At 39.5% G+C, this 14,643-nt stretch overlaps 1 protein-coding gene across 1 annotated transcript in view; it reads right to left on the reverse strand.

Annotated features, from left to right (window-relative positions):
- Positions 1 to 967: 967 nt before the first annotated feature.
- The window catches only part of CLCA1 (chloride channel accessory 1), a 33,428-nt gene continuing 19,752 nt past the window's right edge, over positions 968 to 14,643 (reverse strand). Inside the window, exons 8-14 of the mRNA XM_040232402.1 lie at positions 11,117 to 11,291; positions 9,199 to 9,305; positions 6,335 to 6,550; positions 5,023 to 5,284; positions 3,971 to 4,141; positions 2,385 to 2,618; positions 968 to 1,576 (exon numbers count right to left, since the gene is read on the reverse strand). Coding sequence (XP_040088336.1) covers positions 1,194 to 1,576; positions 2,385 to 2,618; positions 3,971 to 4,141; positions 5,023 to 5,284; positions 6,335 to 6,550; positions 9,199 to 9,305; positions 11,117 to 11,291 — 1,548 coding nt within the window. The 3' untranslated portion in view covers positions 968 to 1,193. The remainder of the gene's footprint in view (positions 1,577 to 2,384; positions 2,619 to 3,970; positions 4,142 to 5,022; positions 5,285 to 6,334; positions 6,551 to 9,198; positions 9,306 to 11,116; positions 11,292 to 14,643) is intronic.

Genomic DNA, 14,643 nt, shown 5'->3' on the forward strand with positions numbered 1-14,643 from the left:
AAACCTCCCTCCCCACACTATTCAGTCATAGATAGAACTCCTGATTTATCCTCACATGTTCTTTATTGCCTGTAAGAAAAAGGCCAAATCTTACTCATCTGTTTGTATTCAGGACCTAGCATAAGCCTGGAATATAGTGGTCAGTTAATGAATATTTGTTGAATGAACTGAATTGCATTACATAATATAATGCATATAAGGCATTAGCAGGACACTTGGCACAAAGTATACAGTAAATGTTTCTCAATCACTTTCCTTCACACCTGGCCTGAACCTACTTTTTTACTGTATGTGCCACCACTGTGGCTTTAGGCATCTTTGACTCATATTTGCATGCACATGGCATACATTTCTGTGCCTTTGGAGCCTTTACCATGCTGTTATTTCCTTCCACAATGCAAAGTGAAAGTGAAAGTCGCTCAGTCGTGTCCAACTGTTTGCAACCCCATGGACTATACAGTCCATGGAATTCTCCAGGTCAGAATACTGGAGTGGGTAGCCATTCCCTTCTCCAGGAGATCTTCCAAACCCAGGGATTGAACCGAGGTCTCCTGTGTTGCAGGATTCTTTACCAGATGAACCACAAGGAAAGCTACAATGCAATCTCTTTCTTAAATGCATCATCTTTGCCCAAATCTAGAGAAAAAGAATATATAATCCTGGTAATTTTGGTCCAAATCTCTTCTATAACAAGTCATGAATTTTATATTTATTTATTTATTCATTTTTAACTTTTTATTTTGTTTTGGAGTATAGATGATTAGCAATGTGTTAGTTTCAGATATACAGCAAAGTAATTCAGTTATACATATTCATGTACCTATTCATTTTCAAATTCTTTTCCCATTTATGTTGCTATATAATATTGAACATATCTTTTATATTTAAATAGTTTGACCTAGTTGGTCATTTCTGGCATATTTCAATGTAATTACATGTTCTTTTATAACTGGCAAAGTTCCTTAAATCAAATTAAACATATTTCCATTTATTGATGCAAGCACCCCTTCTTTCTGTACTCAAATAATAAGTGAGCAATGATTAAATTTTTGGATTTGAATACATACTTTTTATGCATACGTATCCAGTTTTTAGTATTTTATTTCATTAAATTGCCTCATACAGGAAATCTAAAATACATTTTATAAATTTTTATAATCAAAAGAAGGATGAATGATTTATCTCAGGAAAACTCAGCCCAAGGAAATTTGTAATTCTCCTAGCCACTTCCACATAATTTTTAAAATGTGAATACCAGGAATGGTGCTGTTGATATTAATATCAGGACAAGGAAGAGAAGGACTTGGTTTCTCTGGAGGAATCTCTGGGGGAATAAACAAAGATACTTGTGCAATGTTGGAGATTTCTGACTTCAGGCTGACCTTATCAACAGCCTGTATAGCAATGAAGAGATCCGTGCCATTTGTAAAAGTGATGGTTTCTGGTTTAAACACAAAGACTTCCTCTGAGTTGGCCTCCTTTGGGATGAGATCAGTAGTGTTCACTTGAAGCGATTCGTTGAAATTGTCTCTGAGCTCAAGAATATTTGTGCTTATTCTAATGATGTACTTGTCAGCTAAAACATAATTTAAAAAAAGGATGTGATTTGTAATCCTCAAGTCAAAGTTTTTAAAAATCTGTTAGAAACAATATCTCCATCCTACAACATACCAATGAATAAATGAAATTGATGGTCCATTTTTATAAGCACTAGTATCTTTTTTTTTACATTTTAATTTTTATATCCTGTGCCCTTTTGTATTCTGACGGAGTGATAAATGTAAAACTGGATCAGGCTTGACTTAAAGCCTAGATAATTATTTCTGGCCATAGCATCTGACTGAGAGAGGAGATAATTACTGCTTATTATTTTATTATTTGTGCTTCTCAAACTTGAATGTACACACACATCATCCCAGGATCTTAAAATGCAGATTCTGGTTCAGTAGACCCAGTTCTACACTTCTAACTAGCATTCATGTGATGCCCATGCTGCAATCCACAGACCATACTTTGAGAGAAAAAATCTGAGGTTTCTTCCAAAGGACAGCTCTGCTCCACAGTACTTGGGCTCCATTCCTAGTTCTCTCCAAGAGACATTACTGAAAACGAGGTCTGTTAAAGCACAGCTTGTCAAGATTTCAGGAAAAAAACTGAGGATTGCCTATTCCTGGTTGAAATATCTTATGCCTATATAGGCCAGTTGTTCAGATTCCAAACTTCTCATGTTTAAAAGTCTTAAACTGTCATTTCAGAGGACATCCCAGGTCCCTCCTGACTTCTGCCCTCAACATGCATCACAGCACACCTGCCTGCCTTCCACCCTCTGCCCCTCTGCCTGGCTGCTAAACTCCTTTACAGGGTCCATACCATATTCAGCTTACCTCTTCCATGATCATAATCATCCCCAGGAGCCGTCCAAGTCAGATTAATGAGTTTGTCCCCTTGGATTTCTGCCTTCAGGTCAGTGATTTTACACGGTGGAAAGAGATCAGGTATGGGGGCCTTTGGAACATCGGTGGCCACAAATGAACCTCCCGAGGACGTTCTGCTGAAACATACTTGCTTGCCTTGATCCTTATTAATTTCAGGTCTTGGTGGATTCCATTTTACTTCACCTGCATTAAAAAATTCCTCAGTTAAAACAGATAACACCATGAAATTGCTATACTTCTCTCTGTTTTGTCATTGAGTTGCCCTCTTCTTACATTTCCCTTCTTTCTTCCAACATGCAAAACTTACTTTATTTGTTGTAAAGCTCCCAAATCAGGTCACATTAGAGGGGAAAAAGCAAACAGAATCATAGTTCTTTATCTCACATATATTTATTTCCTGGATATTTAGTGGGATAGCTTCCACAGTTTGTTTTTTATAAATATACTTGTCCTGGAATTGATTTTGTGTGTGTGTGTTTAATTTTAAATTGGAGGATAATTGCTTTACAATATTGTGTTGGTTTCTGCTGTATGTCAACATGAATCAGCCATAGGTATACATAAATCCCTTTCCTCTTGAACCTCCCTTCCACCTCCCACCTCATCCTATGTTGTTGCTATCCTACTAACTTATCCTAATCTTAACCTGCCACACCATCAGTTTAAATACTACCTCTGCTTTAAACCTTCTCAGACTTCCTCAAGCAGTCTCTTCCACCTAGGTAATACTGTGGGTTTTCTTGTCTTTCCTATTTATTTCTTAATCATTTGGCTGGGATTCAAGAATTGCCTTGATTGTTTATTCTTTGAATTTTTCTCTTCCTCTCCATATTTGTGTTTTATCTTTCTTATTAGATTGTAGTTTCTCACACAATGTTTTATGTTGGGGGTTCTAAAATTGTGTGCTTTTGAAAGACTTGATTTTCTCAATGAATGCATAGAAATCTAGTTAATGTAGCAATTCCAATTTGCTTCACATTCTTGCTGAAAATTTGTATAAAAGTCATCCTGAAATTCTAAAAATCCTTGACCTGTTCAATCAGTGGGGTTCTTGTTTACCAGCAATAGCTTATTTAGATGCATTTTCTTATTTATTCATCATAACCATTCCATGAGATATTTACTATTATTACCTATATTACAAGTGAGGCAAAGCTCAAGAGAGTACCTGAAATACTTTATCTGGTAGAAGGCTGGAACTGAACCAAGGCGGTCAAAATCTATACTCAATCTGATGGCTTAACTAAGTGCTATGTTGTTACCTAGAGAACAGTGAATGATGTCTGGACATATGTTTGATTGTCATGACTGTGAGGGCTGCTTCTGATGTCTAGTAAATAGAGGCCAGAAGTATTGCTAAACACCTCACAAGGCATAGGACAGCCCTCCACAATAAAGAATTATGTGACTAAAATGTCAGTAATGGCAAGGTTGAGAAACTGATTTAATTCTGCACCATTCTCTCCTCTGGTTTTGGTTTTCCCTTGATTCCAAGCCTTTAACTCAAGCTTAGGATGTTGTTGTAGATTACTCACCATTTTCAATCCAGCCAGGTATGTACATGGCTCCATTCTGCTGGGGTGATGCCTGCTGAGAGGCTGTGTTGACTCCTCCCAGAGCCCACACTTTTACACTGTATCTACCATTTGTATCATAAGCTGCAAAATACCTTGAATAGACACCATCATCCTTAGTAGCATCAGCACCTTGACAGAGAAATGAAGGAGTTAAGATTTGACTGAGTTAAGGATGAGGTATACTTCTTTTACCACTCTGTGTGTGTGTAATTTCAGATGCATACATCTTGTCCTCTTGAATTGTCTTTCTTTTTGAAATCAGAGATCAAGTCATGTGTCTCTGTTAAATCCAACATAGCACAAAATAACTACTCAATAAGTATCTGAATTGAATTACTGTATGTTACTGGTGAGAAAAAAAGTATTGTATGATTATTTTCTTAAAATTTATGACTTTTACCAAGGATAAGTTTAGGTAGAAAATTCATTTACAGAATTTGTTTTAATAAAGTTACTTGTTTTATAGTAAATAGTCAAGTTCCTTCTAAAATAAATGTAGAATTTTCTTTTTCTCACCCTGTTAGACTTCTTAAATATAAAAATAATAGACTTTTCACTTTGGGCAAGATAATATAGAATTCACATAGATATGGGAGTCACATATAACAATACTTGAATCCATCTCTGCTGCTTTCCAAATGTTAAAGCCTCTTTATTCATCTGTAATGTAGGGATCATAATACCTCAAAAGTATGTGGTGAAGATAAGAAATGAAGATCTATCTATCTATCCATCTATCACAAACTCCTAACACAAAATAGCTATTAATTTTCCTCCTTTCCTTTTCTGAGGGGTTGGAATGCCCACTGACAACTTTTTTGCACTTTACAGAAGCTAAAGGCAAGCCCTTCTCATGTTTCCCAACATTTTGAAACATAGGAGTTGTAGGGAGGCAGAGAGCTCTCCTGACCACAACCCCATTGCTGGGCTCCTCATCACATTATGCCCTCCTGCTATCGCTTGGCTGTTTCCAGGAAAAGAAAAATGTGTCCAGTTCCTGGGGTGGTTACCTGCTCCGTTGTCCAGTAATTCCAAGGTAACTGTTTTCCCATCCACTGATTCTATCAGAGCTGTGACCTTGGACCTGAGAATTGGCTTGGTTCCTTGGTGAATCTTTACATAAACTACCATAGGGCTAGGGAATTTGCCTGTGTCTTTGTTCACTTTAGAGGTCACTGTAACTGGAGGCAAAGTAGCGCTTGATGCACGGGAGGTGACAGTCAAAGTCAGGGTTTGGGAGCTTGCTTGTAGGCTGTATTTCCAAATGCCAATCTAGCCAAAAAAATGGAGACGTTTCCAGTTAATAAATTTCAGTGACAGACCTGACTTCAATGCCAACTATAGGAAGAGCTCATCTGATTTATGTACATTACAAGTAGATCTAAGAAGGTTTTTTATACTCTCTTAGTCAAGGGAAACTTTGGTATGTTTGGACTAATCACATGGTTCTTACTGCCAAGAAAATTCTAGTTGGGAAAAATGAGGTTTGAAAGTCATGTCCTTATCATAGCATTGGTTTCTCAAGAGCAGGATCAATAGAGGAAATAGTTTTCATTATGCCAAAGTATCAGCTGCTGTGTAATTTGAAGGTTCTCCTTTTAATACCTGGAGAAAATATTGCCGATTTCCTTTTTCTTGACTAAAGCTATGACCAACCTAGACAGCACATTAAAAAGCAGAGGCATTACTTTGCCAACAAAGGTCCAACTAGTCAAGGCTATGGTTTTTCCAGTGGTCATGTATGGGTGTTAAAGTTGGACTATAAAGAAAGCTGCACACCAAAGAATTGATACTTTTGAACTACGGTGTTGGAAAAGACTCTTGAGAGGCGCTAGGTCTGCAAGGAGATCCAACCAGTCCATTATAAAGGAAATCAGTCCTGAATATTCATTGGAAAGACTGATATTGAGGCTGAAACTCCAATACTTTGTCCACCTGATGTGAAGAACTGACTCATTGGAAAAGACCCTGATGCTGGGAAAGATTGAAGGCAGGAGGAGAAGGGGATGACAGAGGATGAGATGGTTGGATGGCATCACTGACTTGACAGACATGAGTTTGAGTAAGCTCCAGGAGTTGGTGATGGACAGGGAAGCCTCACATGTTGCAGTCCATGGGGTTGCAAAGAGTCAGACACAACTGAGCAACTGAACTGAAGAGACTTGTCACACTGAGTGATTTCCACTGAATGGAGTTTTTTCCATTCAACACTCTTTTTTTTTTTTTTAAAGCAACCACTATCATTTAAAAAGCTGTGATTATTCTGTAAAAATTTTATTTTATCTTATCAAACTGTGAGAAGGAAAAAAGATGAGCTCATACCTTGGCAATGTCTGGGATTTGGAGGTAGGCCATTTTGGTGTTTGTATCCACTACAAAGCCATCTTGTTTGTTTCCACTGGGATCCCAGAGAAGGATTTGGGGAAGATCAGTTGTCCAGGTGATGAGAAACAAAGTGTCTTTCCCCACAGTGCTGTCCACAGTCACTGTGCCATTCATCCACTGACTGTTCTGGAGGGTTAATCCCCTACTCTCAAGCTGTAAAGTAAGTATACAATTCTTTACTTTCTGGAGAATACAGCTCCTATCACATAATAGCTTCTATATTGCCTCCAACTATTAGTCACCCCATTAAAAAGCCTTCAGTGGTACCTAAGAACTTGGTTTGATGTTTAGTACCTATTATGATCCAATTCCTTTTTTAAATGATCCAGTCATAAATGACTTTTCCAGCCTTAGCTTCCATAATGTTGATTCTGACACCCAAACAAGACCACTTCCTCTTATGATCTTCATGAATCTCTGACTCTCTGACTAGCACAATCTCTGCTTCTCCTGGAAATCTATACATTCATCTCCATTTGTCTAAGCCTTACCTACCCTTCAAAATTCAATTTCAAAGTCACTTGACGTCCATCTCACCATCAAAGAATAATCTGTCCCTCCTTTGATCTCCCACAGTATCTTTTTTTTGGAAAACTTTCAATTTTGTATTGGGGCATACCCAATTAACGAACAATGGTGTGATAGTTTCAGGTGAACAATGAAGGGACTCAGCCATACATACACATGTATCCCTTCTCCCCCAAACTCCCCTCCCATCCAGGTTGCCACATAACATGGAACAGAGTTCCATGTGCTATACAGCTGGTCCATTTTAAATATAGCAGTGTGTACATGTCAATCCCACACTCTCTAACTATCCCTTCCTCCCATCCTTCCCCAGAAACCTAGTTTCATTCTCTAATCTGTGAGTGGATCTTGTTTCCATCAATCCTTTGATGTCCTCACAGTGTGTTTTGCTTGATACCTACCAGCATACTGTACATCTCATCTTATTTCTGGACTTAAACCCTTAAGGGGACTAACTAGGACTTATTTCAACCCACATCTGGATTGTTTGACTGGCAAATAACTAAGTCCTAGGTCAATTATTATTGCAGTCCCTGTGAAGGTAAGTGAAATAAGTCAATGCCCAAGGCTGATTTGTTATCTGGAGAAGAATGAAGGAGCAGTAGAGCAGGGGTTGAAGTAGGGAAGGGTTAACCAGACTTTGTACAAAGTATGACTTTTCAGGATTATCTTCTAGTTAATTATTTATGGTGTTTAAACAAATATCTGTTAGAAGATAGGATGGTCTGGTCATCGAGCCCAACTTTCTAGTTTTGAAAATAGATTATGATCTAAGACGTGAAGAAAGCAAGGAGCCCTTAGATGTTGTTCTTATGACAGGTAGGGAAATGAGTCCTACTCATGTCTCAATCTCCCTCCCTTTTAGGTTTCTTAAATATAAAAATAATGGGCAGAAACTGCCTGACTGTGAACTTGCCCATTAATCAGTTTAATTACTTTAAATTACTTTTTTAATTACACACTCCTCCTGTGTTCAAATCAGGCTGTTGGGTTTAATATTCTAAATCTGAACTAGTAAATGAGTGTAACTGCTATATTCTTTGACTGAATAAATGCTACACTGATAAACTAAAAAGCCTATTGTTTTGAAATCTGACATTATTTGGCTTTAAAAAAATTTTTATTGGAGTATAGTTGATTTACAGTGTTGTGTTAGTTTCAGGAGTACAGCAAAGTGAATCAGTTATACATACACCTATGTTGTGTTTAGTTCCTAATTCTGTTGTAACCCCATGGACTATAACCCTCCAGGCTCCTCTGTCCATGGCATTTTCCAGGTAAGAATACTAGAGTGGGTTGCCATTTACTTCTCCAGGGGTTCTTACTAACCCAGGGATTGAATTCATGTTTCCTGCATTGCAGACAGATTCTTTGCCACTGAGCCACCAGAGAAGCATGTATAGATTCTTTTCCAACATAGACCATTACAGAGTATTGATTAGAATTCCCTGTAATGGAGAATAGGTCATTATTTGGCTTTGATTTACATTATTTTTACTTTCATTCACAATAAAAGTTACAACTCACACAGGTGTGGTGCTGATTGTTCACTCTCTCTGGTTTAAAGATTCACATGAATAATTTTTACAGCCATTAGGAAAGAGCACTTAATATATTTGTCCATTTTTTATTGTCCCAAGACTTTTGAAAGAAAATTCTGTTTTCTTGAAATTCTAGAACCAGAAGGGACCGCAGAAGTTTTCTGGTTCATGTCTGGCTGAGAACTTAAGTCCAGAGAGGTGAAGTTCTTTGCCCATGGTCACAGTTAATGACACATCCAGGAACAGGATCCAGGTGTCTGGACTGACCACATGGGCTTTTCACAGTACAAATCACTTTCCACTCGTTATAGGAAAATCTTGACAAATATCAGGGATTTGAGGTAATGGAAAAAAAGACCAAGTAATCCCTGAACAGTTGTTCCAGGTAATTTATATTGAGATGATCTACTCTGAAGAAAATTCTGGACCAATTATATTGCTATGGGTGCTTGTTAACATATGTTAAAAAAGAATTCTTGGACCTATTACATTTTATGTTGATGGTTTCTAAGAGTAAGTCATTTAGTAATGTTTCCAAATTAGAAGCACTGATTGCCTTGTTTAAAGGAATACTGTTGCATTTTAGAAACAATGGCTAATATCAGGCTGAAGCTTCTATTTTTATTTTAATTCATTACTAGAGGAATGTGGAACTTAAAACTCATAACCATGAAATTCCCTATCTTGGCTATGGTTTTTAACAAACATGAAAAACTGAGGAGGAACTCTGACCTGAATGGAGCGCTGGGAGACAGCTTTGTTTCCTGATGAAAGGGCCGCAAAAGCATCCATGAGGCCATTGTTCTGAACCTGATCTGAAGCATATGTCTGCAAACCTCCTAGAATGCAATTATGTTATCAGAAGTTATTTTCTAGGAAACAAATATTTGCAACATTTTAGCAATTGTTAAGATAAAATACACAAAATACTTACTCTTTTGTGCTATTAAAGCATTAATATTAATAGATTAACATTAAATAGGTGTCCAGATTATCTCAGAAGCTGATACTATTAATAATATTTTAATCCTACTAAACAAATCCTTCAGCAACATCGTCATTTGGCTGCTTCAGCCCTCTGCAAAGCAGTTAAGAATCTCTAATAGACCAAAACTAGTAATATAAATCTTGTGTTTTAAAGGCCATGCACTTTCATACGAGCCATTAAGCCTCACTGCAAGTGTATTGATTTATTCTTATTTTACACATAATCTTAGCGAGCTTAACTTTCAAGTTTTCTCTTAAATCAGAAAAAAATGTGTATGTTACAGCAGAAGAAATAACTGACAAGTGATGGTTATAGAAAAGTATTATATGTAGTAAACATGAGATGATATATCAGCCATGTAGTCTACACCTATTTTGAATAGGTGTTACTCAGATAGTTGATGTTAAGGCACTTTTAAACTCTTAGTGACATCTAAAATCTGAGCAGAGTGTTTTGGTCATCCTGTTGGTGCCTCACCCAGGTCACCCAGATCCCCTTATCTAGACTAATGCATCTCTCCTCAGCAGCTCTGAGTGTTAGCCAAACAGCATAGAGCTGCCTCCTTTTCAGAAAATTGCCTTACAAAATGGGGCTACCCTAGCTAAAAAACAGCATGCCCCACTCACCCCTGCCCTGCCCTAACATTTTTTAACCACTGACTGATGGACACATTGGTACAATGGTCTGTCTTTGAAGACTGGACCAAATCTGTTTTGTAGTTCTAGATCCAGAGCCTCCTGTGAAGTCAGGCTTCAGCTGGCCTCCTAATTCACATCTGTGCTTAGCTTCTTCCCCTGCCTGATCTTAGTCCCTACTGCCCCTTTCACCTGAGAGCTCTCCCTCTGTAAATCACATGCACCCAAATCCCTTTCTCAGGCTCTGCTTCTAGGAATCCCAGCATAAGACAAATACTGTTAGGAGCAAACAGTCTGTTGTTTTAGCTGGCTCAGAGGACAACTCAGCAACTGATATCCATAATTCTGACCCTAGGTTAAAAAAATTTTTAAGTAATAAAAACCCACTCTGCTGAAGAATAGTTCAGGTGGGATCTATTTTAACCATGTGCATACGGAAGGCAAAGCACAATATCTGAATGTTTTACAAAGAAACTGCATTACATTCTATATTTCCAGAGTGACCTTCTGTGTGGTTCAGCAGGCACTTTGTTTTTCCCCTGCTACTTCTTGTTCAAGTCACAGTTCAGATGTCACCTTCCTGTACACTTCTTCCCCAGATGAAGTCTAGGCTCCCTTCTTTGTGCTCACTGTACCCTCTATTACTAACACAGCACTTGTATCATGTATTATATAGTTAGTGGCTTGTCCTCTGTCTCCCCAGGGTCTCTTGGTCAGCTGCCAACTGGAAGTGAATAGCTCCTAGTTAACCTATTAGATTCTTTCCAATCTTTATCAGGTGTCTGGGAAGAGAGTCCCACGTGGTGTGCTGGTCCCATCTTCTCCAGACTGCCCTAATCCTAGAAATAAGGCATTAGAATAAATGAGTGGAGCCAGTTCTAAAGTCATTTGGGGGAAAGGGCAGCTGATTGGTTAGCAGGATAACCCCGTATCTCCTCGCCCTACCCTTCCCCTACTCCCCAGTGCCTTGGAGCTCAAAGTCCAGTGGAAGAGAAAATATAGTGGGACTCCACAGGTCACCCTTCACCTGTCATTTTTGACATCTCCTCTAGTTCCTGTGCTGCAGATGGCCCCAGGGCAACTGTGTGGATGATGGCTCCGCTTTGTTTCACCTCGTCAAAGCATGTACTTATAGTGTTGTCTTCCCCATCGGTCAGTAAGATGATTTCAGCTCCATCTGTTGGATATTTCTTCTTAATCACCTAAGGACATAATTCAGGCATGAGTTGTCACACTCAGGGTAGCCAAAGTATCGGGAAAACTGCAATTAAAGGGAATGAGAAGAGAAATTCTAGAGGGAATAAACAAAAGTGTCTGGGAATGGTAAAATATCTCTCTGTCTTGCAGTGATACAATTATAAATCAGCAAGACTCATGGAACTTGACAATGCTTTTTTACCCTTGATTAGCCTGTTGCAGAGAAGGCTCAGTAAGGTGGGATACAGGGCAGTCCCAGGGATGGACAGCTCTAGGGATTCAGAAAAGAAGGGTTTTCTAGTTTCCTTCACACGATGTCTCCTTGACAGGCTTTCAGAGGTTCCCAGATGACTTCAGAAACCATCCTCATTTAATAGGGATAATAATGGGGACTAATATATTACTATTATCATATTAGACTCATGGAAGATTTTAGCTTGCCTGGTATTCAGCAGTCTTACCATTCCAGCTGTTCATGGCTGGCTTTGGTTCTGATTGGCCAGTTCTCAGGTCACATGTGGAGAAGGCAATGGCACCCCACTCCAGTACTCTTGCCTGGAAAATCCTATGGATGGAGGAGCCTGGTAGGCTGCGGTCCATGGGGTCGCTTGGAGTCGGACGACTGACCTACTTCACTTTCACTTTTCACTTTCATGCATTGGAGAAGGAAATGGCAACCCACTCCAGTGTTCTTGCCTGGAGAATCCCAGGGACAGGGGAGCCTGGTGGGCTGCTGTCTATGGGGTCGCACAGAGTCGGACACGACTGCAGCGACTTAGCAGCAGCAACAGTTCACATGAATTATTAAAAATGTTAATATCCCCTCTGATGAAAGCAAAACATTTTGTTCTTATTAGTCCCTAGTTCCTAATTGTCTTATGACACCTATGTCTCAACTATTCCTGGTAGACACAGATCATGCTTTTTATGTGCTATAGAAAAGTTACACCTTGTACCAATATTGGATAAGAAGGAAAATCAGATAAAAATCATAATGTTTATGATGAGGAAGGCAAGAGTTCACCTTCCCTTAAAAAGAGGAAGGGAGACTCAGATGTAGAGGAAACAAGTAATTCTAAGTAACTCCAATCTCTGGACCAGACTCTCAGGAAGGGAAGAAACTCGATGTAGGTTAAAAGAGAATCTGAAAGCAGAGGAGACTTCTGCCCCACTCCTTTTGAGAGGGGGCTGCTCCACAAAGGATGAAGGCAGAACTCTGATTGCTGTCATGTGAGGAAGCCTGGAGCCCAGGAGCCCAGGAGCCTGTCAGCTGTGGTTGAGACCTCAGTCTGACCAAGATGCAGGGCTCACTCAGTCATGTCTGACTTTTTGTGACTCTATGGACTGTACCCCATCAGGCTGCTCTGTCCATGGGATTCTCCAGGCAAGTACACTGGAGTGGGTTGGCATTCCCTTCTCCTAGGGATCTTTACAACCCAGGGATTGAACCCAGGTCTCCTGCATTGCAGGCAGATTCCTTACTATCTGAGCCACCAGAGAAGCCCCTGAGAGGCCAGAGGAATGGCTCAATTTGGATTCCCTTGTCCCACTCCCTATCATTGCTGTGTGTCATGGACATGCAGAAGTCCGCAAGTATCCACAGGGGAAATGGAAATCAGCTGACCTGATAGTTGGCAGGCAAGAGGACAGTTTATCTTGTTCTAGAAGCTAAGGGGTGTGCAACCTCCCAAGGGCTAGATGTAGGACATGGGGTGCTCAGGGCTGTGCTCCAGCATTGAGAGCCAGAGTGTGGTGAGTCAGCTGGTGGAAAACCAATGGGCACTGATCAAGCTAAGAAAACAAGTAAAGTCCAGAGGCCCCAGCTCAACAGATAGCACTGCCATACGTGACCAGGGTCCTCACCAGGGGCCAGCAGGGAACTTGAGACAGGAAAGGATCCAAGGCCCTTTGCCTCATTACCCTGTGGTCATACACAAGCTCCTCCCACCCCATACCTGGGCTCTGTAGGGCAGGAGGAGCATCTAAATTCCAATTGTGTGCCTCACATACTCTCTCACCCACTGCAGTGGGAAATGCAGAACCAGAAGTTCCCTCTTATCAGGCCATCTGGTATTAATCATTTCCCCTCGAGTTTTGTATATACCATGAGTTCTGTAGACAGGTCAGTGATTTCAGTGTCAGTTTCCCTCCCTTACTTGCTTCTTTAATCAAAGTGTGTGGGTGAGTGGCAGAGGCAAGAGAACCCAGGTGCACAAAGGCATCTGGAGAAGGGTTTTGAAGCTGACTGTGTATACTATAAAATCCACTTCTAGGGAACTGATCTTCAAAGTGGAATAGAAGGGCCAGAGGATCAGACTGCATATGAGGAAATGCTTGAGTCCACTGTCAACATGAAACATGTGAGCTGAAAACTAAATATTCCTGCTGCTGCTTGGAAATCGGGAATAGCCCCATTGATGTGTTGTGCCCCAAGCAGGCAGAGGGTAGACTTTCCCAAGACACTGCAGAGATTCTGAGACCTTAGACCAGCCAGCTTCTCTCAGCCTCCTATTACTTATTTCATGGGACTAAATAGCCTCTAATAAATATAGAATATCATAATTTATGTTTGGATTACTTAAGCATCTGATATAATCAAATAGCTTAATTTAATTTTATTTATTGAGAACCTCCTATACAAAAGATATTGTGCCAGAAGTTAAAAGATAATTCATATCTTGGAACAAGTTTTGTTTGAGCAAGGGACATGCCAGGAAAGAAGACAGAAAAGCTAAAACTCTTGAGATATTTTTAAAAGCAGAAAACAAGTTCATAGGATTCAGAAAGAGAAACTCTATACAGTTGAAAGGATCAGGGAAGATGTCCAGAAACAGATAGTGTCTGTGATGGATATGTGAAGGAAGAGCATGATTAGAGATACAAAGGAGGGATGAAAAATTAAATAGGCAGCTGGCTGGGCAAAAGTGTGGAAACTGCTGGCAAAGGACACGTACTCTAATTTGCTTAAGCATAAATATCTGCAAGAGAGTCCCAGGTACTTAAGCCTGGAAAGGTAGGTAGGGGCTATATTATAAAATAAATTAAATATTAGATTGAGAAATTTTACTTAGCTTTGTTGAAAATGGGGAGAAATTGAGACCTAAGTAGAGGGGTGACATGATTGGATGATCAAAAGGGATCTTTGGATACATCCCTAATACAGTTAGACTCGCAGTTCCTAAGCCCTCCTATTTCAAACTTAAACCATTTGCTTGCCCAAAAGGAGGTCTTATATACCCAAAAGTTTGGAATGTTAAGCTACTTCAAAATGTAACCATAACTTTAAGTTTACTTTTTTCTTCAGAGAAGATATTCTTTTATATCCCTGTATACCTTTCATCATAGCATACATTAATG

Source organism: Oryx dammah, unplaced genomic scaffold (assembly GCF_014754425.2).
Source record: "Oryx dammah isolate SB20612 unplaced genomic scaffold, SCBI_Odam_1.1 HiC_scaffold_28, whole genome shotgun sequence".
Lineage (NCBI taxonomy): Eukaryota > Metazoa > Chordata > Mammalia > Artiodactyla > Bovidae > Oryx > Oryx dammah.